The 25,910-nt window shown below is 40.7% G+C and overlaps 2 protein-coding genes across 4 annotated transcripts; one reads left to right on the plus strand and one right to left on the minus strand.

The window, feature by feature from the left end:
* The first annotated feature begins 1,149 nt into the window (after positions 1-1,149).
* On the plus strand, positions 1,150-22,506 carry zbtb7b (zinc finger and BTB domain containing 7B). Of its 3 annotated transcripts, none has more exons than XM_077599326.1 (5): positions 1,150-1,436; positions 3,604-3,681; positions 15,701-16,764; positions 18,068-18,342; positions 22,487-22,506. In XM_077599326.1, the coding sequence occupies exons 3-5, from the start codon at positions 15,707-15,709 to the stop codon at positions 22,489-22,491; spliced, it is 1,338 nt and encodes a 445-aa protein (XP_077455452.1). In that variant the 5' UTR covers positions 1,150-1,436; positions 3,604-3,681; positions 15,701-15,706; the 3' UTR covers positions 22,492-22,506. The 3 variants fall into 3 exon arrangements, with proteins under 3 accessions (XP_077455452.1, XP_077455451.1, XP_077455450.1); XM_077599325.1 differs by lacking the exon at positions 22,487-22,506 and adding an exon at positions 18,415-19,816; XM_077599324.1 differs by lacking the exon at positions 22,487-22,506 and having other exon boundaries at positions 18,068-19,816.
* On the minus strand, positions 21,236-25,822 carry cyp4t8 (cytochrome P450, family 4, subfamily T, polypeptide 8). The gene is made up of 12 exons (XM_077599327.1): positions 25,385-25,822; positions 25,134-25,278; positions 25,002-25,046; positions 24,558-24,685; positions 23,974-24,098; positions 23,741-23,895; positions 23,472-23,578; positions 23,150-23,340; positions 22,935-23,068; positions 22,209-22,273; positions 22,001-22,083; positions 21,236-21,735 (listed from the first exon to the last, which is right to left on the minus strand). The coding sequence occupies exons 1-12, from the start codon at positions 25,571-25,573 to the stop codon at positions 21,564-21,566; spliced, it is 1,539 nt and encodes a 512-aa protein (XP_077455453.1). The 5' UTR covers positions 25,574-25,822; the 3' UTR covers positions 21,236-21,563.
* Between the last annotated feature and the right edge of the window lie 88 nt (positions 25,823-25,910).

A 25,910-nucleotide genomic window follows, 5' to 3' on the forward strand; every position in this document is an offset into this window, starting at 1 on the left:
TGAAGACCTACTGCTGAACATGGAAAGGGTCTTCCATGATGGAGAAAGCTACATGTGGCTATGGTATATACTGAATTTAATCACGACTGTTAGTATCCTTGACCACGTTTGCTTCAATACTATTGAATTGAATGCTTTTATTGTCATTATACAGGTACAATGAGATGTAAAGCTTTCACCATATAGTGCACAAATAACAAAAGACAGACAAATAATTAATCAATACATAAGAAATGAATATATAAGTAATCCAAGTGAGGTCCGCCTGAAGTCCAGGATGAGTTCTAAGGCTTTTGTAGACGTTCAGTGTTGAGTCGCACCACTCGCTGAAGTCTATGGATGCAACAACAAACAAGCAGACACATAAAAAAATCAATATATAGTAAAGATAATGAGTGCACATTCATCACACACAAGTCGAATTCAGCAAGGTTCTACTGGATTTGTTGTGTTTTGTTGCCAGGCTTACTGATGCGGGCCCCATGTTAAATATGTTGGCTTTTTATTAGCAGGGCTCCACCTTAAATGCCCCCTTGACTCATCACAATTGCCAATATCTAAGTGGTAAAATTATACCTTATTATACATTATGGTAGGGGTGGCGAACAAGTTAGACACAAAGAAAAAACATTTTAAATTGGGAGAGTTAAAGAGCCACACCACATAATGACTTGCCAAAACAGACAGACACACGCACACACACACAAAAACACACAATTAAAAACCATATTAGTCACCATAACGCTTTCTTCCCCTTACAAAACAACATTATGTTCATTTCAAGGTAAGTGTCCACCCTCAACACACATCAAACGCAACTTAGCCAGAGTTAACACAGAGCCACACTATATAGAATAATAATGCAAAGGGCCGCATTCGTTTTGACTAGGAGCCGCATTCGCTCGAGAGCCACGTGTTCGCCACACCCGCATTATGGTAAAGAGGAGGGATAGGATATAATTGAAAGCTTTTTTTTCATCACCACCCACCTGTTGCTTCTTGGTCTGGCCCGCCCACCTGTCTTACCAAATCGGAACCCCTCCCTTGCTTCCGGGGTCCTGCCCACCGCGACGGGCGCTTACCCCCGACGCCGCCGAAGCCAATAGGCGTCCGGCTGGGCTTTAAGTAGGACAAGCCGCTTCCTGGTTCTCGGAAGGCGGAGAAGGAGGAGTTGCAGTGGGCCGGGGGAGGGAGTCACCTCCGGCGAGGGGGTGGAGGTTTGACCGGCTGTCCGGAGACGATACCGCGGGACCAAGTTGAGATACATAGTAAAGGAGTGCGAGCGAATCTGTGCACTCGACGAGAAGATGCTAGATATTTATTTTGGAATTTAAAAATAATAGACGAAGGGTGGAAAAAAAAAACAGGCAGTGTGGGTCGACACGAACCAGGAAGTGAGCGGTGGGAGGCGACGAGTCACAGGACAGGTGGCACAGGTGAGTGGTAACATTCCGTTTCGAAAGCAGCCGGCTTAAGTTTGCAATTTTCAATTTAAATGTGTTTATATATTGTATGTACGTGTCTTCGCTTAACTTCCTTGCCGGTTTGTTCCGCTGTTCCGCGTCCCCAAGCCTCTGAAAGAGGTCACGGGAGGACTCGCGAACCGACGTCACGGGTCCATTTACGATTCCCCGCGGCCGTGCGTGACGTGGGCGTGAGTGGGGAAGCATACGTGAGCCCGGCCAGGTGCACACGCTGAGGGGCAGAAAGGGGTCGTGGAGTCTAATTGACATGTTGCTAATTATAGAAGACTTGAAGACTTTGGCTGATATCCAAAAAAACTAACCTGCTCACACGCAAGTCACCGCCTACCGTTTAAACCCACATGGGGGGGATATGCCCAAACGTCAGTGAGTGGTGGGTCTCTTCACCCTCATCCCCGTCCTCATCCTCATCGCCATCCTCTTTAGAGTGAGGACGCCCAGCAGCTTTGTGCACTGGCGCATGCTTGAAGGAGTGGGGAGGCCTGTCATGCAAGTGGGCTTGTGCGTGATTACAGAGGTAGATGAGGCTGGCTCGCCCCTCTGACAGACCGGCCTGACAAGCTCGACTGGCTTGGGTTTGGTTTCCCCTGTATTGGGCACACACACACACGGTTCGTTTGATGGAGTAGACAGGCGCCCATGCAGGTACGGTGCAATTTGATGACTTTTTCATGTCACTTCAGGTCAAATATTAGAAACGGCTTTTGGATGTGGACGACAGCACCGCATGGTAAACTACTACTAGGTTAGGGCTGACCAACATGGACACCAGAACCACATCCGTGGCCCTTATTTTATGATCACCCCCCAAAAAATTGGAGGTTGTCCAGTATTTTGAAGGGGTCAACCACCTTTGTTGAAAGTGACAGGTACTTCTTGGCTACAGATGAAAGATACCTGGTTTTCATATTCAAATAGCACATTTTCCTAAACTATCTTTGATTTTACGTTAGTGAGAAACATTAATATTTTTGATCGCAGTAACTATTTCTCAAAATAGCCATCGTCAATAATATTAGCACAAATTCCAACATGTTATTTAATCAAACTCTGCAAGGGTTTAAATTTTCAAAAACAGTGGTGTGTGAATTTGTGGTAGAATGTGGTCTCAAGGGCTGATGGTGCAAATTGGGGGGTTCTGTCACACTGGTTCAATGCAGCATTGGTAATAGAAGACAGACTGAGTCATCAATTCAGGATTCACATAAGTTCTTAAATTATTTTTTGTATTAAACACTACAACAGCGGTGGCCAAGTCCGGACCTCGAGATCCCCTATCCAGTCTGTTTTCCATATCTCCCTCCTCTGAATCAAATGATCAACTCATCAGCAAGCTGTCCAGAAGATTCATACCGATCCCGATTATTTGATTCAGGTGTGTTAGTGGAGGGAGACATGGAAAACAGACTGGATAGGGGCTCTCGAGGACCACCCCTGCACTACAAGGTAGAAGGAAAAAGACAAGCGTACTAACTGGGCGTGTTCAAAACCATGGCCTTCTCGTGGGCAAATATGAAAAACAACTGCAAATTACCTTCGCTACCTTAAGTATTTGGCTTTCAATGATACATATAATATCTGTCCTGTACCTGGTATTTATACATGTGTGGTTTAAAGTACACATATAATATAGAACCCAACAGCTGCAATTTAACATTGAATGGCAATCATAGTGCCCCAGGATAATTGGACATCTGCTTCCCACTGTCCTGGCATGACCTCGAAGCTTGCCTGCTTCCTCGCTTACAACCGCTTTTATCATAGGCTGGTTTGAATCTTCTTTTAAAGATCATACCTTCTCCTAAAGCAGAACACAATAACAGACCAAATGAGAAAAAAACAGCTAAGTCCGACTTTTGTTGACCCTACTGAATTTAGTATCTGTGCAATTGATACAGGATGTGGTTTGCTTCTTAACTCGAATACATTTCCCACCCCCAACTTCTCTAATCTTTACATGATAAGTTATCGATGAATCATATGACTGTTGTATGCAGTCAGTCCGCCCTTTTTTCAATTCATACACTTCTCAGCCACTTTATCGGCCTTTTATGGGATTCAGAAATCCTTAAAGTAATCCTAAAAAAAATTCTAAACCATAATTAATGTATTTCCACAGGTGTATAACCTCAGTTGAGACAGCAAAAGGGAGTGAGCCGGAAGACAAATCATTCTCTGCACTGTTTATGGACTGCAGGTAGGATTCATGCAACACCGAATGTTAGATGTGTTTACAGGACATACATTAATAAAAGTATACTGTATATGAAAAATATTCTGGTGATGAATAATTGTAATTTATAGCTAATTAATTTTAATGTAAGAACACATCATGCAACCATGAGAGAAAATAAATCTACAAACTATTCTACAATACAACTATTGGAGTAAAACAATTCATTTTAAATGAAAAAATAAACAATGCTTATCTTTGTACTTTTGCAGGCAATCTATTAAAAATTATTGACTTCGTCACAGCCATAGCGAAATATTTCATTGCAACATATCTGTAAATAAACCCGGCTACGAGATATTATTGCAACATTATTGTAAACAGATGTGTATTTATTCACAGACACTTTTGTAGAGGACAATTTCAGTAGCAACATGTAGGTTCCTTTATTATGCAATCACACCTTTTTTAGGCAATATATCAATTCTTGGTGCTATATATATATACTATCACATCCCTAATTCAGACACTCACTCATACACTCACATTTAAATGCTGTCATGGCCTCGCAAACAGTGAGAACTAGTGGAACTCTTACACTGCTACACACTACAGGTATTTACCTCCATACTTTTTTACTTGACAGTACTCACGGTGAATGTGTGCGTAAAGAGACAATTATGTACTTAGTTCAAGTTAATGACAGACAGCTACTTTTGTTAGCCTTGAAGACATGTGACCCTCATCCCCACTCATAATATTAAATCCTTGAATCTATCTTGTTAGCCACTGCCGCATAACAATTCTAGGCTTTGGTGCTCGAGATAAGCTGTGAAGAACGGCATATTTACGTATACGAACGCGTCCAATCTGAAATGACTGTGCTGAGTCGGTGGGGTTTCTGCCATGGGAGCGGGGCGGCTTGAAAAAATAAAACATGGACAACATGTAGATGGACAAAGTGGTGGATCGCTTGAATATTTCATAGGCAGCCTGGAAGTTAACTCCTGTGTGGTTTGAGGGCAGCCCACACTCTCAGCCTTTAAAGACACTCCAGGAATTGAGCCAAATGCTCCACTTGTAAGGGAACTTTTAAGGGTTTGCTCATAAGACTTTAGCTAATATATGAATGAATATGAATACTTAGCTTGAGTCTTCTAAATTTTATATATCAATGTCGTAACAAGCAATCAGAAGCTGGATTTGAATTTCTATGCCAGTGAAATGACAAATTGTGGGCTGTAAAACCGTGTTAATTACATTTTAAAAAACTGGTCCATTAAGTAAATGCTCCTATACATGGGTTTTTCAATTTTCTTCATTACTGTAGACATGCATTCAGTACAATGATGACGATAATAATTCAATGAATAAATTTCAAGTGTTACTTTTGTAAAATAAAGTACTCTGGTTCCTGCATCAAATGAGTGAGCAATAGGTTCAGGACAGATTTCATTGACATGCATGTATTTACCTTCCTTAAATCTTCTACATTCTTTCGGTATTTGTATGTAATTGGGTCATTTTTCAAATAATTTTACATTTGCTCAATTTAATTTACCAGCCTGCTGTTTAATCAAAATGTACTTAATTCACAATTATTCCACATTTGTAATATATTTATTCATCAATGATTATGTCCATGTGTGGCATATAAACAAACTTTGTGAGGCGCATAAATACAAATAATTTCCAAAAATCGGAATTTAGTTACTATTACTGTTTAAATTTCGACTGTGGCAAAGGCTGTGTGAAACTTGTTTGTGCGCGACTGACAAGGGGGTCTAACAAATAGTGTGATCATGGGTCTGCTGGAAAACAGTATGACTGGTGACTACCATGTGTCTGGGGAGTGGTGAAGGATTGGTTTTGGAGGAAGTCGGGGGGCTAACATTGACACAAGTGCATGGTCACATTTCTGAGAAACTCTCAAAGTTTTTTTTCCCCCCATTTCGAGCTATGTGTGACAGTGTTGTGTGTGGAATGGTTGATTAAGTGCTACAGTTGAGTCTTGCCCCCACTTGATGTGTGTCAATAGAGGAAGTTGTGCGTCTACCATTTCCTCATTTTCAGTCATGGGGAGCCATCACGGCTTCGGAGGTCCCTCCCACACTCTCGACCACCACACACACTCCTGTGACGCGTCAGCAGCTTGTGATTCAACTTTTCTCGTAAGACCGCTAGAATTCCTGGGGGGTGCTTATCAAAAGGAGGTGACATTCAAGGAAAGCGAGAAGACCAAAAAACCCAAACATGTGAACAGCCCCCCAGTTACCCCAATTCTATATTCCTTCTCAAAATTTAAAATGTCCTGTAAGGTCACCTTTGAGAAATTGAACCACATCAATACAGAACTCAGCGATAACCCGCAATCTATATCAGTGCTGTAAAATAAAACAAGCTTTCAGAATGTGCAAAGAAATCTAGTTCTATAGCCATCACCAGTACTGATTACTCTTAGTTTTTATAAACGAAAGGCTGACTCTGATGGCATTGAATGGCAATATTAGCAAATTGGATGCTCAATAGTGATACAATGGTGTTACTCTGCTGTTTGCTTTCAGAGGAACATTTCTCAGCTGTCATATCAGATGCCGTGTTACTCTGCCAACTGAGACTGTGACTTGTAACCTGTTAGCAGGCGAACACATTTACAGTATCTTGGTAATGCAGTGTTAATAGATGGGAGCAATGGAAATTAAAATGGGTTTTATCCAAGTAATATTTAAAAAAGTAAAGGCAGGATGGATTATGCGGTTGGTTCATCTAGCTCACAGTTGTGACGTTTTGTGTTCAATGAATTGGGTTGTTTTTTTTCTTGTGCTAAACTGCAGTAAATATACCAGTGCTAGATTGTTGGCATTGCGGCCTGGCTGCCGTAGTCACCAATGACATGGAAACCAAAACAGCAAGGCCTTAGCTGGCGTGACCAAAAGCGCACCAGTACCAAAATCCCGCGTTTAATTTCACGTAAATTTCAAATAGTTATGTACAGTTGTGGTCAAAAGTTTACATACACTTGTGAAGAACATAATGTCATGGCTCTCTTGAGTTTCCAGTTATTTCTACAACTCAGATTTTTCTCTGATAGAGTGATAGGAACAGATACTTCTTTGTCACAAAAACATTCATGAAGTTTGGTTCTTTTATGACTTTATTATGGGTGAACAGAAAAAGTGATCAAATCTGCTGGGTCAAAAATATACATACAGCAACACAAAATAGCAATTTTGGTGACTTAGAAAGTTGTGTCAGTGAAATGAGCTTCATAGCATGGCCTCTTAACTTCTTGTGAGCGATTATGAGTGACTACAGCTGGTGACTTCTCTGAGGCCATTTAAATAGGGCTCATTGGATGCAAACGCCCACCATCGCTACAATGGGAAAGTCAAAGGAGTTCAGCATGGATCTGAAAAAGCGAATCCTTGACTTGAACAAGTCAGGAAAGTCACTTAGAGCCATTTCAAAGCAGCTGCAGGTCCCAAGAGCAACAGTGCAAACAATTGTTTGTAAGTATAAAGTGCATAGCACTGTTTTGTCACTGCCACGATCAGGAAGAAAATTCAAGCTATCACCTGCTGTTGAGAGAAAATTGGTCAGGAGGGTGAAGATTCAACCAAGAATCACCAAAAAGCAGATCTGCGAAGAATTAGAAGCTGCTGGAACACAGGTGTCAGTGTCCACAGTCAAGCGTGTTTTGCATCTCCATGACATTATGTTCTTCACAAGTGTATGTAAACTTTTGACCACAACTTTATCTGTGTGACTCGTAATAGTTTATTTAGAATATTTTTGACAGGATTCTATCATTTAATTAGTGTGTAAAAATCAGCGATAGTGGGACTTGAAAGGACAACATTGAGGAGCATTATGGAAATCACCGCACAACACAAACTTATGGTGAATAAATCAAACCAACAGTTGATGGCTATTAATAATTTATCAGGTGGGTGGACACACATAGCGAGTGCCCCTACGTTGGGAAAGCATTAACGCGCTGTCCTCGGTATTTGAGGTGAATCGCAACTTATCAGTCACTGCTAGTATATCAACACACCAGTATTAGACCACCACAATATTTTATATCTAGTACTATATTGGGTGTCCTTTGGTCATCAAAACAAATTATTTAGTTTAAAGGACAGTCAGATTAAATATCATAATACGTTAGTGCAAGATTACACCCTTCATTAGTTAATTCTAACTGATTGTTTTCATTCTCCTCCTGCATTAGTCAATTGAGCGGTAAAATTCCTCCTTTCTGTTATAATTAGTGGATTTACAGTCAGACCATTCTTCTTATCGACCCTGCTGTTACTACCACATCAAGATATCTAGTCACCAGGAAAGTGTGACACATTGTCACACACTGTCGTATGATCATCTATTTTGAACAGCCGGTCTTTTCACAAATATCGAAGCTCCTCCTCTGCGAGTGCTCGACCACCTTTACAAAATACAGGAAAAGGAAACTGATCAGGATCAGTTAACTTTGCAACATTATTTTTTTTGTGTGCATGTGCTCGCATTTGTAAAGTCAGTCAGCTGATTTGCAAGGATGACAGCAGCAGTTGTTAAGATCCTCCCAGTGATTTGGAAACGTGTTGTAACATCTGAAACTGCCTTTTGATGCATTTTCAATTCTTTCTGTTATTTATTTGTACACTTTGTTAAATGTGTAATAAATTAGGGCAGCTGTAGTTAATTTTTAAGAGTTCCAGGGTCAACTGACACCAAGAATAGAATATGATTGGCTCACACATCTCCAATACAAGCACAAAATGGGCACATTAACCAAAAGTAACTATTTTGGGTAAAAAAAAAAATGCTTCATAAAAACCTGGCATCGATTTGGCATGGGCATCGCATTTTGTCATGTAAGCCACAATATTAAAAAGAGTGGCTAAATAACACAAATTATGTCCAGATATGTGATTGTCAGTTCTCTTTTATACATGTCTTTACACTGTATATATTTGTATTCTTATTAATAATTTTCATTAAAAAAAAAAATACTGTATCAATATACTGTACTACTGTTAAAATCCCCCAAAACAAGTATACACTCAGTTATGAACTCAATAAATATAAAAAATACATATAAATATTTAACTCTGTCTATCATCGACAACAATAGACGTCCAATTCCCATAAACTGAGAGAATTGGCTATGAATACTATGGAAGCCTGCAAGTGATCATTCACAGCCAGACTTTCCCAGCGATAATGGATTTGATATCTAGAGATGTCATTGGCAGCCAATAAGTTCAATGACTTTGAATCAATGAATTTTCAAAGAAATGACTAATTTTATTCATAATAATGTTAATGATCGAGATGTGTGCTCACAAACATACGCATGATTGAACGCTCTTGCATGTGTCTTTGCATCGGTTCTACTCTGTCTCTTTCTTCCGCCCTTCTCTGTCTCTCTTCTTCTGTTTTGTCCTTGTAACACAACTCTTTGCTGAGCGCTCTTGTTTCACGTCTCCTCCCTAACACAGATTGACAGAGGCCCCTCTCACTAGATTTTCCTGTCTTAACCTTGCCTCCCCTCTGGTCCACGTATGTCCCACACATCTGGACACCTACTTCCCTCTTTTTTCTCCCTCCTGAACGTACTTTTCAAGTGTGATTTCTAAGAATATCTTCCTGTCTTTAATTTTTTTCTAAATCTCAGACACTTCCTTTTTACAACCTCTCTTCCTTCACTTTTTTTCCTGCTGATTTTTTTTTGTGGCAACTGTGTTTACAGAAATAAAAAAACAAACTCATACAAAAAATGTGTATGCAAAATCTCTATCAAATGTAAATGATTTAAAGCAAGGGTGTCAGACTCTGGTTGGTTCGCGGGCCGCGTTAACGTCAACTCGATTTCATGTGGGCCGGACTATTTTAGATATAATATTTATAATTGTTTAAATAAATGGATTAAAAGAACTGGATTAAAAGTCCTGAATATTCAGTTTTTTATAGATCTAAAACAATGTTTATTTTAGCTTTTTTTAAATATATTTTTAGATTTTACAAAATGATTTTTGAACTAAAAACACAGAAAAAATGGATTAAAAAATTACAATTGTTGATTTAAAAGGGGGAAAATCAGGAAATTTAATATACATCTATACTCTTCATTTTAATTGATCCTAAAACAGAAAGTCGGCACTCATGATTTACTTTCCCGGGCCACACAAAATGATGCGGCGGGCCAGATTTGGCCCCTGGGCCGCCACTTTGACACATGTGATTGAAAGTGAAGAGGAATCTCATTTAATGACATGACATTACTGTGCCATAGTCTGAGGACGCCATTAAACGTGTTAAAGCAATATGATAATGACCTTATACAGTTAATATCCAAGTTTGGATGGTAACAATTGTGTAAATTTCTCCAATAGGATGCATAATTGTAACTCAAAAAGATATTGGACTTCAATCATAAGTGGGCAAGGTCTAGACATAGTGGACGTTTATGTGCGGGGTGGGATGATTGCGTGAGTGAAATAAATAATGTAATATGTTCTTGGAATCAAGACCACAGTGTGCTGCACATATTCTGTCTTACACACACACGTGCGCGCACAGACTTTATTTCTTCAGTCTTATTACGGACAGAGGAGGGCAGAGTGCACTATTTTTGAATGACGTCAATGTCAAAGTCACTTTTTTAATGATAACACTTATGCAAATGAACATTTAAACATTTTCATGACTGTGTTGCTTCACATTCCTTCTGCCATAATGACAAAATGTTCAGGCTACAGAGAACGGGAGTACCTCAAATTTATTTTGTGCTTGTGTTTCAGTTGTGTTGGTAAATGTTGTTAGTTTAAATAGCCCTGAAATGGTCCTCTAGAGTCAAATGTGTGTGTTGGCCTCTCCTGTCATCCCCGAATTTCGCCCTCCTCCCTTCTTTCCTCCGGGGTGTCCCACTAAACCACTGCTCTCACTTCCCCCCCCGAACAAGTCAAATGTCAAGAGTCTACGTGGGTTTTTGGTGGTGGAGACAAGCCATGAGAGGAGAGCAAGTGCGTGTAGAACAAACGGTATGAGTTTCTTGGTACTGCTTCCGATCTGCTCGGCCCCCATTTGTGGAGTGGTAGATAATAACAAATGCGTGTGTTTTGTCATGTGAGTTTGAGTTTGCTTGTGGAAGGGAGTTTCACTTACCGTACTGTCTGAGCAATCCATGTGTGTGAGTCTGCTATATTTGAAGAAAAACTCGTTTAGTTGGATTGAGTTGCTGTTATTGATTGATTTTTTTTTCTGAAACATTTATTATGCACAGAGATACTTTTTTTTAATTGGTACTGCAATGTCCACGGACTACATATTACTATTACTACAAAATATGGCTCTTGTGATATTTTCAAATGTCAAATAGAGCATATAGTTGGAATATTGTACATTTTGGAGACAATGGTTGGCTGTTTTCTGACGTTAAGTCACATTACAATATGATGGCAGATATTAGCGTACACATGGTACCGTGATGCTTTTAATTCACAGTGAGTAATGTTTTAAAAGTTTGTAATTTGTACCATTGGCAATGTTTGATGGATGTAATGTCTGTCTAGACATTTGGAAATTGAATTGAGCTAGCTACATCAAAATATGTTATTTTTCCAGCAGTTCTATTATTGTTGAAAAGTTGTTAAAAATTTCACAGGAGGCTGAAAAATTCATAGTTTCTACAACTGAGTCTTGAATAATAAGTAAACTTCAAATCTCTGCCCCTTTTTAACTAGAAATTTATTTTGGAAAAACATTTTTATTAAAAAAAATGTTTGTAAATGCCTTTGACTATTTTACACTGAAGAAGGACTTGAAGAAAATCATGTTCCTAATCAAACTTACCCAGAAAATCCCAAATAGAATTTTTTTTCCCCCCTTAAAATCATTTAGCCCTACAAGACCTTACCATTTGCCTTGTCTGGCACAGAACAAGACTTTCATTGTGACGCTAGCAGTCACAATAGATATATCTATCTGCTTTTCTATCTAGTCGAATCCTTGTTTTCTGTGGAACATATGCTTCCCCTCCACAAGATTTCCAGGAAATCTGTTATTTAATGAATAAGCAACCAATACGCTTGGAAGTAATACGAGATATATGATTAAAAAGCAGTATACTAATTAATATTGTGCCACCTGTTTAGTCTCGCACGTATATAAACCGTTTCACACGAAGACCAACACAGACAGATATTCACACACTAGCACTTTGGAAAACATGTGACATCAGACTGCACAAGAGAATTTCTCCCTCTCGGCCGCACTTTTCTCTGAATAGCATAAAGTCACTTTTTCCCCGCTCGCGCCGGAGCCTGATATAATTGAGGCGGACTGGGAAAACTTACTTAACTTTTAATGGAAAACGAGAGCCATTAGAATAACACTTGTCGTTCCACACGCAGACTACGTGTATGGGCAGTGGGATTTCATGAGGTATATGCAGACACTGCTCTTTTTTTCTTCTTCTTTCTTTTCTTTCAAATGCAGAAGTCATGTGCACGTTTGCTCACTTTCCTGGCAGTTGTCCTTCTAATGGACACTCATTAAGTTTTCATAGAAAAATACATCTTCTGTTCAGGGTTTGTCTTTATTTGCATTTCATAAAGGCCCCAAGTTGCTAAAAACAGCAGCTATGAAATGTTCTACATTCTAAGAGAGGTCTTAACGTGACAAATCAACCCTCTTAGCGAGGGGGAAGGGAGTTTGCATAACGAAAGTGGGCAATGAGGAAGACTTGCCCCGGAGCTTAACTTGCTCTGATAATGAACTGAAGAAATAACGTGTAGTGTATAAAATGAACACAAGTCGTTGGCGGCAGCTTTAGGGTTAAAAATTTTAGGCCACGGTACATATTTGGCTATGAAAATGATATAACGCACACAAAGTCAAACATAATTTATCTAAGTCTCCAGGCCCAATAAAGATGAATAGCACAGTTTAGGTAAACAATGTGTTCATATTCATAATGTAATTCACGCATGTTCATGAACATAAAATAATACGTTATTTTTTCAATATTATGACTTACAAAAATACAACTTTCTGTGCTGAAACGCAAGTCCAATCCAGTATGTAAGTTACATTGGATCCAACCATGGGACAAAAAGATATAGCGTTCGCAAAAAGAGCCATTGTCAAAGTGATGTGTTTGAAAGTTGTCCTTCAGGTGACGTGAGCAATAGAGACAAACAAATTGTAATGTGCCACTGCGTGTGCGACCTTTGCATTGATTTGCCAAGCTCTTGTCAAACATTTAATTGGCTTGACTTCTTTTCGATTGGGTGGAGTTCACCGTTCCCTAGTTTTAAATAGATTGCTGTTAAGATTGTCACATAACAGGTTAAATGTAACAATGGTGGGTGGGGGAAAAGGGACAGGGGTGGATGGGACCACAAGCTGGCAAGCAATGTGTGCTTACGTTGACGGGCGCATACGCCGATGTGTGCGTGTTTAGCTGGGTGTGTTTCGGAGCAGGTTAGTCTGGTGGATGTAGTGCGGCGGTGGAGGGTGTCGTGGGAACGCTATTATTGGATGGCCAGGGGGCTGCTAGTTGCTATGGGAGGGAGGCAACAAGCCGAGGGTGGTGTGTGTGCAGGTTGGGTTGTTTGTGGAAAATCAGGTCTGCTCAGGTGTGGGAATTGGATTGCTGAGCGGGTAGAATGCGGACGAGGTAAGGCAGGATGAGAAAGTTGGGCACAGAATAGATAAAGAATTGAATTAGAAATTTAAAAAATATGAGTTAATGACTCAAATTTCTGAAGTCTGGGCATAAAACCCCTTGCTTGTAGGTATTCTCCTTGTACCTTACTTCCTAGAAACAGGCATATAATAGCTTGGACTCTTATTGTCTAAAAAGTGAGTCTAAATTGTTGTCTTTTTGTGTCTTTTGGTCTTATTTCACAAGTGGTCTCTAGCTCGCCAGAGTCCAAGCGCTATAATGGGGGCATTGACTTATTGTCGAATTAACCTGATGGCAGTGGGTTTCAAACGTCTTGCGCTCAGTCCCACCCTCCTACTTTCGATGGTGCTTATCCCATTAAAGTCATGGCTCAAGCGTTGAACTGACTTCAGGCAAAGGGTGGAGTACATCCCGGATTGGATACCAGCCAATAGCAAGACACTGGCAAACAAGCATTCATACTCACACTCACACTAACTCCTTAGGAAAATCTAGTGTTCAATGACCCTATGAGACATGTTTTTAAAGTGCGGGAAAGAACCAGAACCACTGTGGTGCCACACAAACTACAGCCCCAGAAATTCAGAAATCACTTCCTTAGTAAGCCAGAGTCCATTCAATTTTAGCAGTTTTTTTCTTTTTGTTAGCAACAGTAAAAATGCAGCATTTGAACGTTTACACCTTGCTTGAAAAATACGTACTTTAATAACATCATAAAAAGCATGACCGATATTTTGCTGTTCATGATCGTCCAAATAACTGCTGTGAAAAAGGTCATTAACGTCCTTACATCAAAGCCTTTGTGGTTAGTGCTGTACTGTTTATTAATGCTTAAGGGCGAGTGAGCTGGTACACGTTGGTTTTCCTCAGATCAAAGTTAGTTTTGTGTTGATCGAAATTATGGATTCAGAATTTTGAAGAAAAAAAAAAGGTAAAAAAATAGATATTAAAGCCACCGACATGACAGGTGTGAGTGTGGGATGGCTTCCCCGATTATGTAGCAGTTTTTATCTTCCTCATTCTCGCACCCACGCTAAACTTCCACTTCCCTCTGCGCTACTTTCTTTCTTGCTCTCTGGTCCGTGTGGCCCTCGCTTCTTCCTCAGGTATTTTAATCAAACAGCTAATGCTATAAAGGGAATTAACCTAGTGCCCTGTGGTTACACCGCACCTCCATTGCATAATCCGGTGTCTGTTCCGCTTCATCCCGAACAATCTTTCCCTTTTACAGCTCTGCTGTCCATACTGTTATCTTATGTTAAATAGCATCTGTGTTTCTTCAGTGAATAGATCTTCATTGCCACCGCAATATATATATATATAATTAATAAAATAACGGAATAGGTGATGACTACTAAACTAGAATTTGGTTTACAGGAAGATGATGTAGACTTTGTTAACACTAATCAGCAATGCTTTTTACACAATGTGTGCACAATATGCAAAAATGGATATATACAGCACATTGACCATACATTTTATTAGGTACACGTAATAGGTATGGTTGTATAATGAGATTTAGGTTTTGGTTGACGATATTTTTGATCTGAGATACTGTTTTGAAATTTAACCATGGGGGCCATCATACAATCATTATTTAGTTTAAAACAGCTGTGATATTTAAATACCAGGTAAAAATTGTACAATAATAAAATGGGGAATTTTTTTTAAAGGTACTACTCACACCTTGAAAAACACTAAAGTACCTGCAAAGCGACACTCCCGCCTAGTGTCGAATAGGGAATATTGCAAGGCTCTTACTAATGAATGATGTAGCCCAGGGGTGCTCAATACATCGATCGCTAAGGTACTATTGGTAGATCGCATGACAATAAGATTTGATCCAGTAAAACAATACAATAACATTTTATAAGAGATATGAGCTGGGGAAACAGTGCCATCGCGAGTCCAAACATGATTACTACCTGCCTATGCTAGTTTTGGTCCTGACTGGCATCAGGTATATCATCAACATACATCACTGTTGAGCTTTGTCATTGGCCCGGAAAATCAAGGGTAAATTGCGCAAAGTTGGCTCCTTGAAAAGTTGATCTTTGAGCCAAAAAGTTTGAGCACCCCTGATGTAACCTATTCGTAATTTTCAAGTCACTTAATAAAAAATAACATTAACACTTCAACCCTCTTATACAAATGTGATCAATAGAAATCTCACTGGGCTCCAGCAACCCCTGCGAGCCTAGTGAGGATAACGCGGTTCAGAAAATGAGATGAGGCTTCAAAAAGGTGTTCTAAAAAAACTTGTGTGTGTAAAATCATAGCATAGCGGATTATGAAGTTAATTAAACATTCCAAATCTTGATCATTAGAATTCAATGTTGTGTCTTGCAGGCAGTGATGTCTTCAGGTGAGGACGGTTTGATTGGAATCCCCTTCCCAGAGCATAGCAACGAGCTGCTCTCCCACCTCAATGACCAGAGGCGCTCGGGGCTCTTCTGCGACCTTACTCTGACCTCCGGCGGGGCACGCTACCCGACCCACCGCTCCGTCATGTCCGCCGTCAGTCTATATTTCCGCCGGCTCTTCGGGGCGGAGGAAGGTGGCTGCGGCGAGGGCAGCGGAGGTTTCAGCGTGTGCCAGTTGGACTGCGTGGCTCCAGACGCCCTGGACGCCCTGCTGGAGTTTGCCTACACGGCCACCCTGACCATCCCCTGTTCTGGGATGAGGGACGTCCTGCGGGGGGCTCAACTTCTGGGAATCCAGTGCGTGGCGGACGCCTGCAGAGACATCCTTGGGGAAAAGGCGGAGCAGGATGAAGAGGAGCTCCGAAACCAGCACGTCGCTGCCGTTCGACGGTCGGGCGGAGAAAACGAATCCCGCAGGAAAATGGACAGAAAGAAGTTGAAAAAAGTTGGGCCGCATCGCATCAATTCATTGTTGAACCCCCCGCCCGCTTCGCCCGTCTCGTACCCCTCGCCTATCTCGGAGAGCTTGCGCTTGCGGACCCCTGCCCAGCCCCCCAGCCTGGAATCGGAGGAGCCCCTCTTTAGGGGATGGCAAAACGGCAGCCCCGGTGCAGTCCGAGTACCAGAAAGGGGCCCCACGCTAACTAGAGGCCATTTACATTGGATGCCCCAACGCCCCCCACCTTCGGCTGTCCCCCCGGAGGACAAACTGTCGGAGGAGGAAGACATGGAGGGCTTTGGCAATGAAGGCACGCTGATGGAAAGCACCTCCACCACTTCTCCTGCTGCCGAGCTCGCGGAAGGGACAGCGGCGGCGGCCTTGGCGACTATGGCGACGGGGGTCGGCAGGAGGAGAAAGTCGCAAATGCCTCAGCAGTGTCCCGTCTGCCAGAAGATCATCCACGGAGCGGGAAAACTGCCACGACACATGAGAACGCACACTGGAGAAAAACCCTTCCAATGCTCTGCCTGCGGGGTTCGTTTCACGAGGTATGGAAGCTTTCAGTACGCTACAATACATCCATCAATCATTTTTTTTAAATAGTGCTTAGAATTACTTGCCGACAATCTTGATATATGTACACTAAACTAGACTGAAACTGGAAGTTGGTTTTAATCGGATGCTAATTTAAATCCTTTCAAATTAGCAACTGGACAGTAAAACAAGCACATCTTTAATAAAAGTACACTTTGAACTGTGCCGGAATTTTTTCAATCTCTTGTGCAACATGAGCATTGTTAAGAAAATAACTAAAACAAAAAGAGGGCTGAGGCAGTGTGACCTGAATTCTTTTCTTACCTTGGATTATTGTTCAGATATCTGGTCATTCCTTTTCTCCGGCATGGCAGTTACTCTGACTCATTTAGTCTTGGCAGAAGAAATAAACAATTACATTAATTAAATGACACACCTACATTTCATGCTTGTGCATGATTGACAATTATGTCACAATATTTATATACCATGGAAGTCCCTGTATTTATAAATTATATTTCTCCTAGTGCTGGGAAACAATTTTTTCATCATGATTATTAGCGTAACAATTTAGCTATTGATCGTATTGTGATAGACACAAACCAATAATGAATTCCAAAGTAGTATTGCCACTACAGTCCAAAATCATTGAGCGTTTTCCCTGACCAGTCACACTTTTATTTGTCAAATTTAGAAAACACAATTTTCTATTGAAATAGCGTACACGGATGCACACAAAGCAGTAATAAGTTCATAAACATACATCGGTAAAAGGAATACCCTCATTTCCCCAGCCCTCGTGGTGTCTACTCAATAAATAAAGTGGGAGTGAGCTTGTAATGCTACTTATAGTCAGGCAGCATATAGAGCCGTATACACAAGGAACAGACTACGGGCAATGTTCCCTCTAAGCTGCGCGCGTGCGCAATTGCACACTAGTCTCGTCTTCTCTGCGCACAGCAAATCATATGGAGCGCACAAAATAAAATCCCTTTTTTTTTTAGCTGTAAGGCCGACGCGCGAACCACTCATCCGCCGGGCCGCCCCATTCATAGATATTAATCATTACATTTTATTATTACTAAATACTTTATGTGTAGTAGACACGCACCTGCTTATGGCAGGTGTGATACTGGCGTGTGCCCATAGCAAGCAATGATGATGTTGCTCACACTGGTACTCGGTGTGCTCAGGGAGGTTGTCTTTCTGCCCAGACAAACAAAAAATTAGAGGGAAAATTGACTACGGGCCAAGCAAATTTTGATTGATACGGGCTTTGCCATCTTTTTAAACACTTGCTGTTGTCCTTGCATTCAGGAATGACAAATTGAAGATCCACATGAGGAAACACACTGGCGAACGGCCCTACTCGTGCCCGCACTGCACCGCTCGCTTCCTGCACTCCTACGACCTGAAGAACCACTTGTCCCTGCACAGCGGCGCCCGGCCCTTCGAGTGCCTGCTCTGTCACAAGGCCTTCGCCCGGGAGGACCATCTCCAGCGCCACCACAAGGGACACAGCTGCCTGGAGCTGCGCACGCGGCGGCCCAAACCGGAGCCGGACGAGCAAGAGGAATTGGACGTGAACGGAGGTGAGCCTCTCGATTTCCCGCAGCCCCCGCGAGCTCACTCTTCTTCGCTCCTGCGGCCCACTATGCTCGAAGGCGGGATGTTCCGAGCGGAGGTGGATATGGAGCGCTCGTTGGCGCTGCAGGCTCTGGCGCAACTCAGCCCGCAGCAGTTCGCCAACTACCACGCCCTCTATCTTCAAGGCATGGAGATGCGAGGCGGCGCTGAAGGCGAGTCAAAAGACTCGGGGGCAGTTAACGCGCAGCCCCACAGCTGGTCACAGGTGGCGGGGGAGAAGTTTGGTGAGGTGGAGGAGGAATAGTCAAAGTTGAGGAATATATATGTGTGTGTGCGCGTGTGTGTGTGGTATTTAATCCACATTAAAAAAAATAATTATATCACTCAGGTGGCTGGACCTGCTCCATTTGAAGAGCACTTAGAAAAAGCAACAAAAAATGAAAACGGGTATTCTGAGGCATTTTAAATGTTTGATCGCTGGCTCTTAGCAGTTGAAATTTGTTTCTCCTTTCTTTTTCCGTCTAGCTGCGTGCGTTAATAATTGCAGTTACTGGGATGTTTTTCGCTTAAGCTAAGAATATCATATTTTTGCCAGGTTTTGTATGGATTATTATCGCATCCAGGTGTGACTCCATCAAGAGTGCTAAAAGCGCAGCCGGGTGCTGGTTTTCTGGGATTTGGTGCGGGAACCAAAGATGTAGTTATTTGATAACTTTAAAAAAAACTAAACAAAACAGAAATGTAGCCAATGTTGGGTTCAAAGAACCACATCAACCCCACTCCTCCTCACTTTGTTGAAAAATGCAACTTCCATACGAGCCTTTTTTTCTTTTGAATGACCAAAAGTCTTGGTTAGTTGATTTTTTTTCTTTCAAAAACCATTGAATTCAGTTTTCCAACCGATACATTTGGCTTCCTCAGTAGAGACAAAGAAAAGTTGGGGTGATGAATGAGAGCATTGGCCTTTTTTGTATTTATTTATTTATTTTTGTATTTATTCTTCTCCTTCTTTGCAAGATCAAATCTCGGGTTCATCACCAGTCTTACCGTGTGAAATAGTGGCGTCACTTCCCTTCCTTGTGGTCAATCAATGCATTCCTTGCACATGTGAACTCTGTCAGGTACTACTGCACAAAGAACATTCCAGGCTCTTGCAATAGGTGTGAGAACCTCTGGAGCGGGGCCCATATGTGGCCCATTACAATCTTTATTTAGCCGGCCTTCAGATATATTCATTTATCATAGCTTTAAAGGGCTTAAAAAAAAGAAATGACTAAGGAATGGGTTGCCCCCGCTTGCATTTAAAACTCCAATGGTGGAAATCCTTTACTTAGCAGAAAGGTCAAAGGAGTAAAACATGTATGATTGTTGAGTCTGTTCAATCAAAAGAACTCAGGAGACATCAAAAGTACTCACTAAACAAGTTAATTCACACCACACACCACAAATTTGTGTTTGGTTTAAACATCTTAAAGAAGAAAAAAAAATATTTTTTTTCAGACGGTGACTCCGCAATATAAATCCATTTACATTCCATTATATTCCAGCAGGTTATTTGTATTTTCTCAGTTGTGCTGCCTTCTAGACAAATTAGGAAGTTCAAATGAAATATGTTCTAAATTCCTAATAAGCTGGTCGTGGTATTCATTGCCGTTTGATTCATTTTTGATTTTCATTATTTAGAGACTACCTTAGGTAATTTAAAAACCCCCAAAATTTAAATGATTATTATTGTATTTACAAAATATATTTATAGATATTTATCATTAAATACAATGTTAATAAATATCACTTGCAAAATGCACACTGGTTAGAGCTCCAAAAACACTCTAAAGTTATTTTATTTGTTTTGAGATAGTGTTTAACTTGTATGCGTCCAATCTATTTTGACTGGGAACCATTAATGAATGTTAATTTTTTTAAATTGATTCATTCAACCTTTGATTGGACCCTATAGCGTCGTCAATGAGTCAAACGAATGCCTTGTAAGGATTAAAACATGAAAAAAAAATCAAATAATGCACGAAAGGGATATATTTTGTGCCTCTAATATTCATTTAGGCTGTCAGCCATGTTCTTATCCGACTACTCGTGGTTTTCAGTTTCGAACTTCCCGACAGTCTTGAATGCAGCTCAACCTGCTTAAACTCACTTTCTGGTGGACGTAATTTAAAAAAAAAGTCAATATACTTTGAATGTCCTTCCTTTTTTCAGCGCAGACTCGATTAAAATCTTCTATAATATACTATATACAGGTAAATGTATACAATGGGATGAAGTTGCCTTAGTTTCTTTTTTTTGTGATGCACTTCTTCTTCTCAGGAACTCTTGAGCAATGCACTAAGTGGTTATTGGACATTGAAAATGGGGAAATAAGATGCGGGTGTTCTCCAACCAGCTCTTCATGCTGAACTGAGAACAATAGTAATTTAAGAAAAAAGACTCATGAATTGTTAATATTCTGAGTTGGTTTAAAAGGCATTTACATGAACTAACTACTGGTCTTAATGTCAGCATTCCAAATGGCTCTATTGGAGTGAAAGAATGAATAAGTTCATAAGTGAGTGTGACTCAATGCCAGCTGTGAAGTGTACCTCTCTACATATACATTTTAGTGGCTTGGGTGAAGGGAAGGTCCAAGACCACCTCACTATCAGGGATATGTTTAATTTTTGTCCTTCAGTTTCTACTTTAGCAGACCGTTTATGTCATGTCTTTTTTTCTTTCTTTCAAATGTCAAGGAACACAAATGAAAAAATAAAAACAAAACATTCCAAGCTTTCTCCCTTTTTGGTATTTCGAAACGTGTAGAGATGAAGGAAATATTTTTTATACACGATCCTAGAAGCCAAGTAATACACTAAATGTAAGCATTGAGACACAGTTGTGTTTATTACAAATCAGTCCTATATTATTATTATATTGCTATTGTGTAGTGGGAAAAGTGCATTGTTTGTCATGTATTACTATTGTTCATTCCTATGTTAAAATACAAAAAAATCAAGACATTCAGCAATGTGTTCATAAGAAGTGCTTTGACATTAGCCCAAAAAAATATAATCATGTTCAAAGGTGATCCAATTACATAGGAAGTAAAGAAATTATGGGGGAAAATGCAGCAACATGCAGGTTTATGAGTCTTGGATGAGATTTTCCCCCCCCTTTCCCAATTGTAGTGGTCATAATGATGTTCAAAAGTTACTAAAGTATTAGTAAGCTCATTGACTCAAGCGTCTAAAGCTTTGATCTTTATGTGGATGCCGCTCAGTGAGCGAAGAACGAGTCGAGGCATAATCTTGGGCTTTTGCGTAGGGTCCTCAATCAGCTCGTACCTCCTGAGTGTCAACGCTACCACCACTTTGAGCTCGTTCATGGCAAAGTTCTGACCGATACAGTTCCTAGAGAGCCAAAAGAGAGAGCGCTGATGAGGGTATGTACAATAGCTATTATTATAATGCTGCTACATTTGAAATGAAACACTATGCAGTAAAAAATAAGAATTTACTAGATGCTATACATAACGCTGTCCAGCAGAATTCCCATGAATGTATTCTTGCTTTAACAATTTGAGATTCAGATCCACTTTCCTGTCTGTCTGCTTTTTGTGTTTGGTAACTACTAGCATTTCCCATTAAAGGATCGCATGGAATAGAGCAGACGAACCTGGGGCCAGCTGAAAAGGGCACAAATGCATGTGGTGACCTGGTGGAAGTGTTCTCTGGCAGGAAGCGAAGTGGGTCGAATAACTGTGATGACAAAAATTAGATAATTTCTAAAAGAAAATCTTAAATCTTAACATTGTCATCATCTTTTCTCCATATATTTTTCAATCTTATGTAGATTTTGGCTAACTGTGGTCCATTGTACATACATTCGGGTTTTCCCAGACTGTTCCGTTCCTGTGAAGCGCATACACACTTGTCCCCACAAGAGAACCTACAAAAAGAAACAAAAAAGGTCAATATTTTTGGAGGTGAAAGTTGTGAATTGTTGCAAAACAGACCTTTTATCAGAGGTGCTCACTTTTTCAGCACGCGAGCTACTACATAAATCAGATCAAGCCAAAAAGCTCTTCCATAAATTTATTCTTACAACTTATGTTAATGTATATTGCATAACCACCTAACTATAATTCAACTTTATTTACAGTGTAGACGGCTCCGGTTCCATCACCACCCAAAGACGTTCGAATTGAAGCATTTCATTTCAGCACGCATTGGAAGTGTCCAAGATCAACGCATCACTTAACGAGCAGCTGTTGCAGCCTGTTTATGTTAGGCCAGGCTGTTGGATTCACACACAGGTGCACATTCTAACGCGCTTATTAAAAGAGAGAGATATGCATGTTAAAAAGTAAATAATTGGATCAAATTTTACTGTCATTCGATCCAATAGAACCTTATCGATTGACTGGTAGATTGCGATCGACGTATTGAGCACCCCTGCTTTACATCATATCAATCCGTTTTCTATACCACTAATCATTGGTAGTGTGGCCTCGATCCGTGAACTTGTTACCCTCTTCATGACATAAAAGTTAATAATTTATCTCCATTTAGCATTTTGCTGCCTGGATGACTGAAAAAACGCCACCAACCTTCTGGCAAAGTCCTTCCATCGAAAAAAGTGATCGGTTTGGAGAGTTTTCTGGCCATTCCCGGCACAGGCGGGAAAAGCCGCAGTGATTCTTTGATGCACATTGTAGTGTATGGCATTTTGCTCAGATCCTCCCTAGCAAAGAAAGTCTATGTTAATGATCAAACTCTGTCACTAGAAATCAGAGGTGTTGCATCCTAGGTGTAAATATGTTACCACTCCATGGCGTCTTTGCCGCTCAAGACTTGGTTGATCTCCTCTCTGCATATCTTCTGGTGTTCTGGATGGCAGGCGAGGGTATGGAAGATGAAGGAGAGACCACTGGCTGTGGTATCATGGCCCTCAAACATGAAGGTGTCCACTTCAGCTCGGATGTCTTCATCTGACAGTCCTTGCTGATTTTCATCCTAGACAAAAATATTTTTTGTTTTAGTTTGAAACAATATATTTAGGGTAGTATTCTACCATAACTTGGCTCAAATTGCCGAACGCTGTTCAAACGTATGCAGAAATAAGGGTCAAAATCTTTGGAACTTACTCTTGCCAAGAGGAGAATGTCCAGAAAGTCCACGATCCTTTTGGTCGAGACGTGTCCTGACTCCTTCTCTTTTTTCAGGGTTTCTTTTCTCTTTCGTATAACTCCCTCTTTAAAAGCCAAAGATGAAAGGTTGGACTTAACATGTTATCTGTTGCCATTTCTCAGTGTATTTTGTCATTGCAGAAAATCACTCCACAACGATAAGCTGAAGAAAATGGAAGCTCAACTCGGTGTTTGGAGACCACCACAATGACGTGCAGAATTTTTACCTGTGTGATTATGAGCCACCTTGCAGGCTCTCCTGAACCTAAAGCCATGTGGGCTGAGGTAGTATATGACGTCGTTATGGTAGGGAAAAATGCGGAAGCGATGGTTGATCAGATGAGTGAGCTCATACACAGCTTTAATGTACTCGTTTGTTCCGCTGAAACCACAAAACAGAGTGTTAATAGTATAGATCTTCAGTAAAACAGGAGGAATGTACAGTGAACCTGAGGCTAACCTCCCAGTTTGACAGTTACTGTCGTAGCTGAATGCACACTTCATTATGTTGTCCAACGTCATGAGACTGACGTGTTTGAACACCTCAAATGACTCGCCCGTGCTTGAGTAACACTGCCATTTGTCCTAAAGAGTCAACAAGTTAGTCTTGGCAATGCTCAACCCGGTAATGCTTTTATTGCTACTTGCGACATGCACTCAAACAAACTACTTAAATGTAATATTGAGTAGCTACTCCTCTGCGTATTTGTTTTCTAATCTGTATACAATGTTTATCCTAAAACATCAGACTACTGACTTATAATAGAAATATGATGACTCGATCTAGGCTGTGCTCAAAAGGAAACACGTGATTATAAATATTTAAACTAAAAACAAACGTCATGGAGGAGTAAGGTTCATACAGAGAATGGACATTCCAAACACCACTAACATTCAGTAAAGAATAAGCTTGACCATCTTATATTATTATACATTAACCATGAGGCAAAGTTATTTTTTTAGCACAATTTAAAACCAATAAACCATGTTTTGTTTACACAGCAACGGAAGCATTAATATTTGCTATTACTAGTACATACATACCAACATGGTTTTAGCTGATTCAGACATCAATTTTATGTGGGATTTTAGCACGTCATAATGGAAACCCGGCGTCAAAAGCCTTCTGTGGCGGAACCATTTCTGACCGTGAGACACCAGCAAGCCGTCACCTGAGGATGGAATGTGTAAGCAACAAGTAAGTCATGAATTACGAATAGATTATCTCATCTCCTGTGCTATTTATACCCATTCTCACATGCACCTAAGCTCAAGTCTATCAGTGTGTATGTGTGTAGGTACATTAAAAAAACAGCTGCACTGACAATTTCTTTTTTTAACTTTATTTTTAGGGGTCTGGGGAATTTACAGTTTGCATTCATAAATACTTTGGGCAGTTATTTTTTTTATCTGAATGTCACATACTAGAATGCTTGTGCATTAATTACAGAGTTCAGTATTTTATGCAGTGGGGAAAAAAAATCTTACCAATCCAGGTCTTTATAAATTGATATGCAAAATCATCTTTTGGCTCTGTAACATAAGGAATCGGACAGACACACCATTAGATCCATTAAAGATGATGGCAGCGGATTTAAAAATACTAATAATACTCCACACCTGTTGACGTCAGTATGGTCTTCACATAATCTGGATGGTGGATGTTGAGGAAAGAGACACAGGGGCCAAACCACAGGGGGAAAGCATAGGGGTGCTGCTCCCCCCATTTCACCATCTGGTCCAAGTCCGTCCCGTCTTGTTTAAACTGGAGGGTGTTCAACACGCGTTACCAACATCATGTAACGCTTTTATTTGCACACGAGATTAATAAAACATTGCACACAAGTCCTCTCCTGAATGAACTCTCTTACCTGCAGGACATGGCCAAAGAACCAGTGTCTCGGCGGTCCCGTGAACGCCTCAAAGTTCCTGAATGCATCCCTCCGCTGTCTGAGCAGTACGACGAGTTTGGGCACGACGACCAAGAGGAAAAGCAAAATCAGCGAATGTTGCACAAACCACCACGAAGGCAAGCCCCACAGAGCCCCGCTAAAGGACATGCTCGAGATTACAACTCGAGGATAAGAAAACACAAAACAAAAATTTGTTGGTCGAGAGGCGTTACGTAAACGCCACACACAAGCACGATGGGTGGAGTTGTGTAAAAAAAATCAATAATCGACTAGCAGGTTCCATTGTTCGCTTATTTTAAGTCAACCATTTGTAAATAGAATGGTCTGTTGTTTAGTCTCCTGTGCAGCCATTGACCTTATAAAATATAAATCACGCCCACACGCTCACGCACTACTTCACTTTTCCCCTAGGTGGCGGCATTTTGTCACAAACTTGCACAACCGACACTGTTCAAGTGGAGTAGAAGAAGTCACATATACGCTT

This window comes from Stigmatopora argus, chromosome 4, assembly GCF_051989625.1.
Source record: "Stigmatopora argus isolate UIUO_Sarg chromosome 4, RoL_Sarg_1.0, whole genome shotgun sequence".
Classification (NCBI taxonomy): Eukaryota; Metazoa; Chordata; class Actinopteri; order Syngnathiformes; family Syngnathidae; genus Stigmatopora; species Stigmatopora argus.

Bases quoted from the DNA above. Each gene is read 5' to 3' on its own strand.
- zbtb7b (XM_077599324.1), top strand. From the start codon at position 15,707: ATGTCTTCAGGTGAGGACGGTTTGATTGGAATCCCCTTCCCAGAGCAT. The intron at 16,765-18,067 runs GTATGGAAGCTT...CCTTGCATTCAG, and splicing joins TGCGGGGTTCGTTTCACGAG to GAATGACAAATTGAAGATCC.
- cyp4t8 (XM_077599327.1), bottom strand. From the start codon at position 25,573: ATGTCCTTTAGCGGGGCTCTGTGGGGCTTGCCTTCGTGGTGGTTTGTG. The intron at 25,047-25,133 runs GTGTGGAGTATT...CTTATGTTACAG, and splicing joins GACCATACTGACGTCAACAG to AGCCAAAAGATGATTTTGCA. The intron at 24,099-24,557 runs GTATGTATGTAC...TTGACTCTTTAG, and splicing joins AATCAGCTAAAACCATGTTG to GACAAATGGCAGTGTTACTC.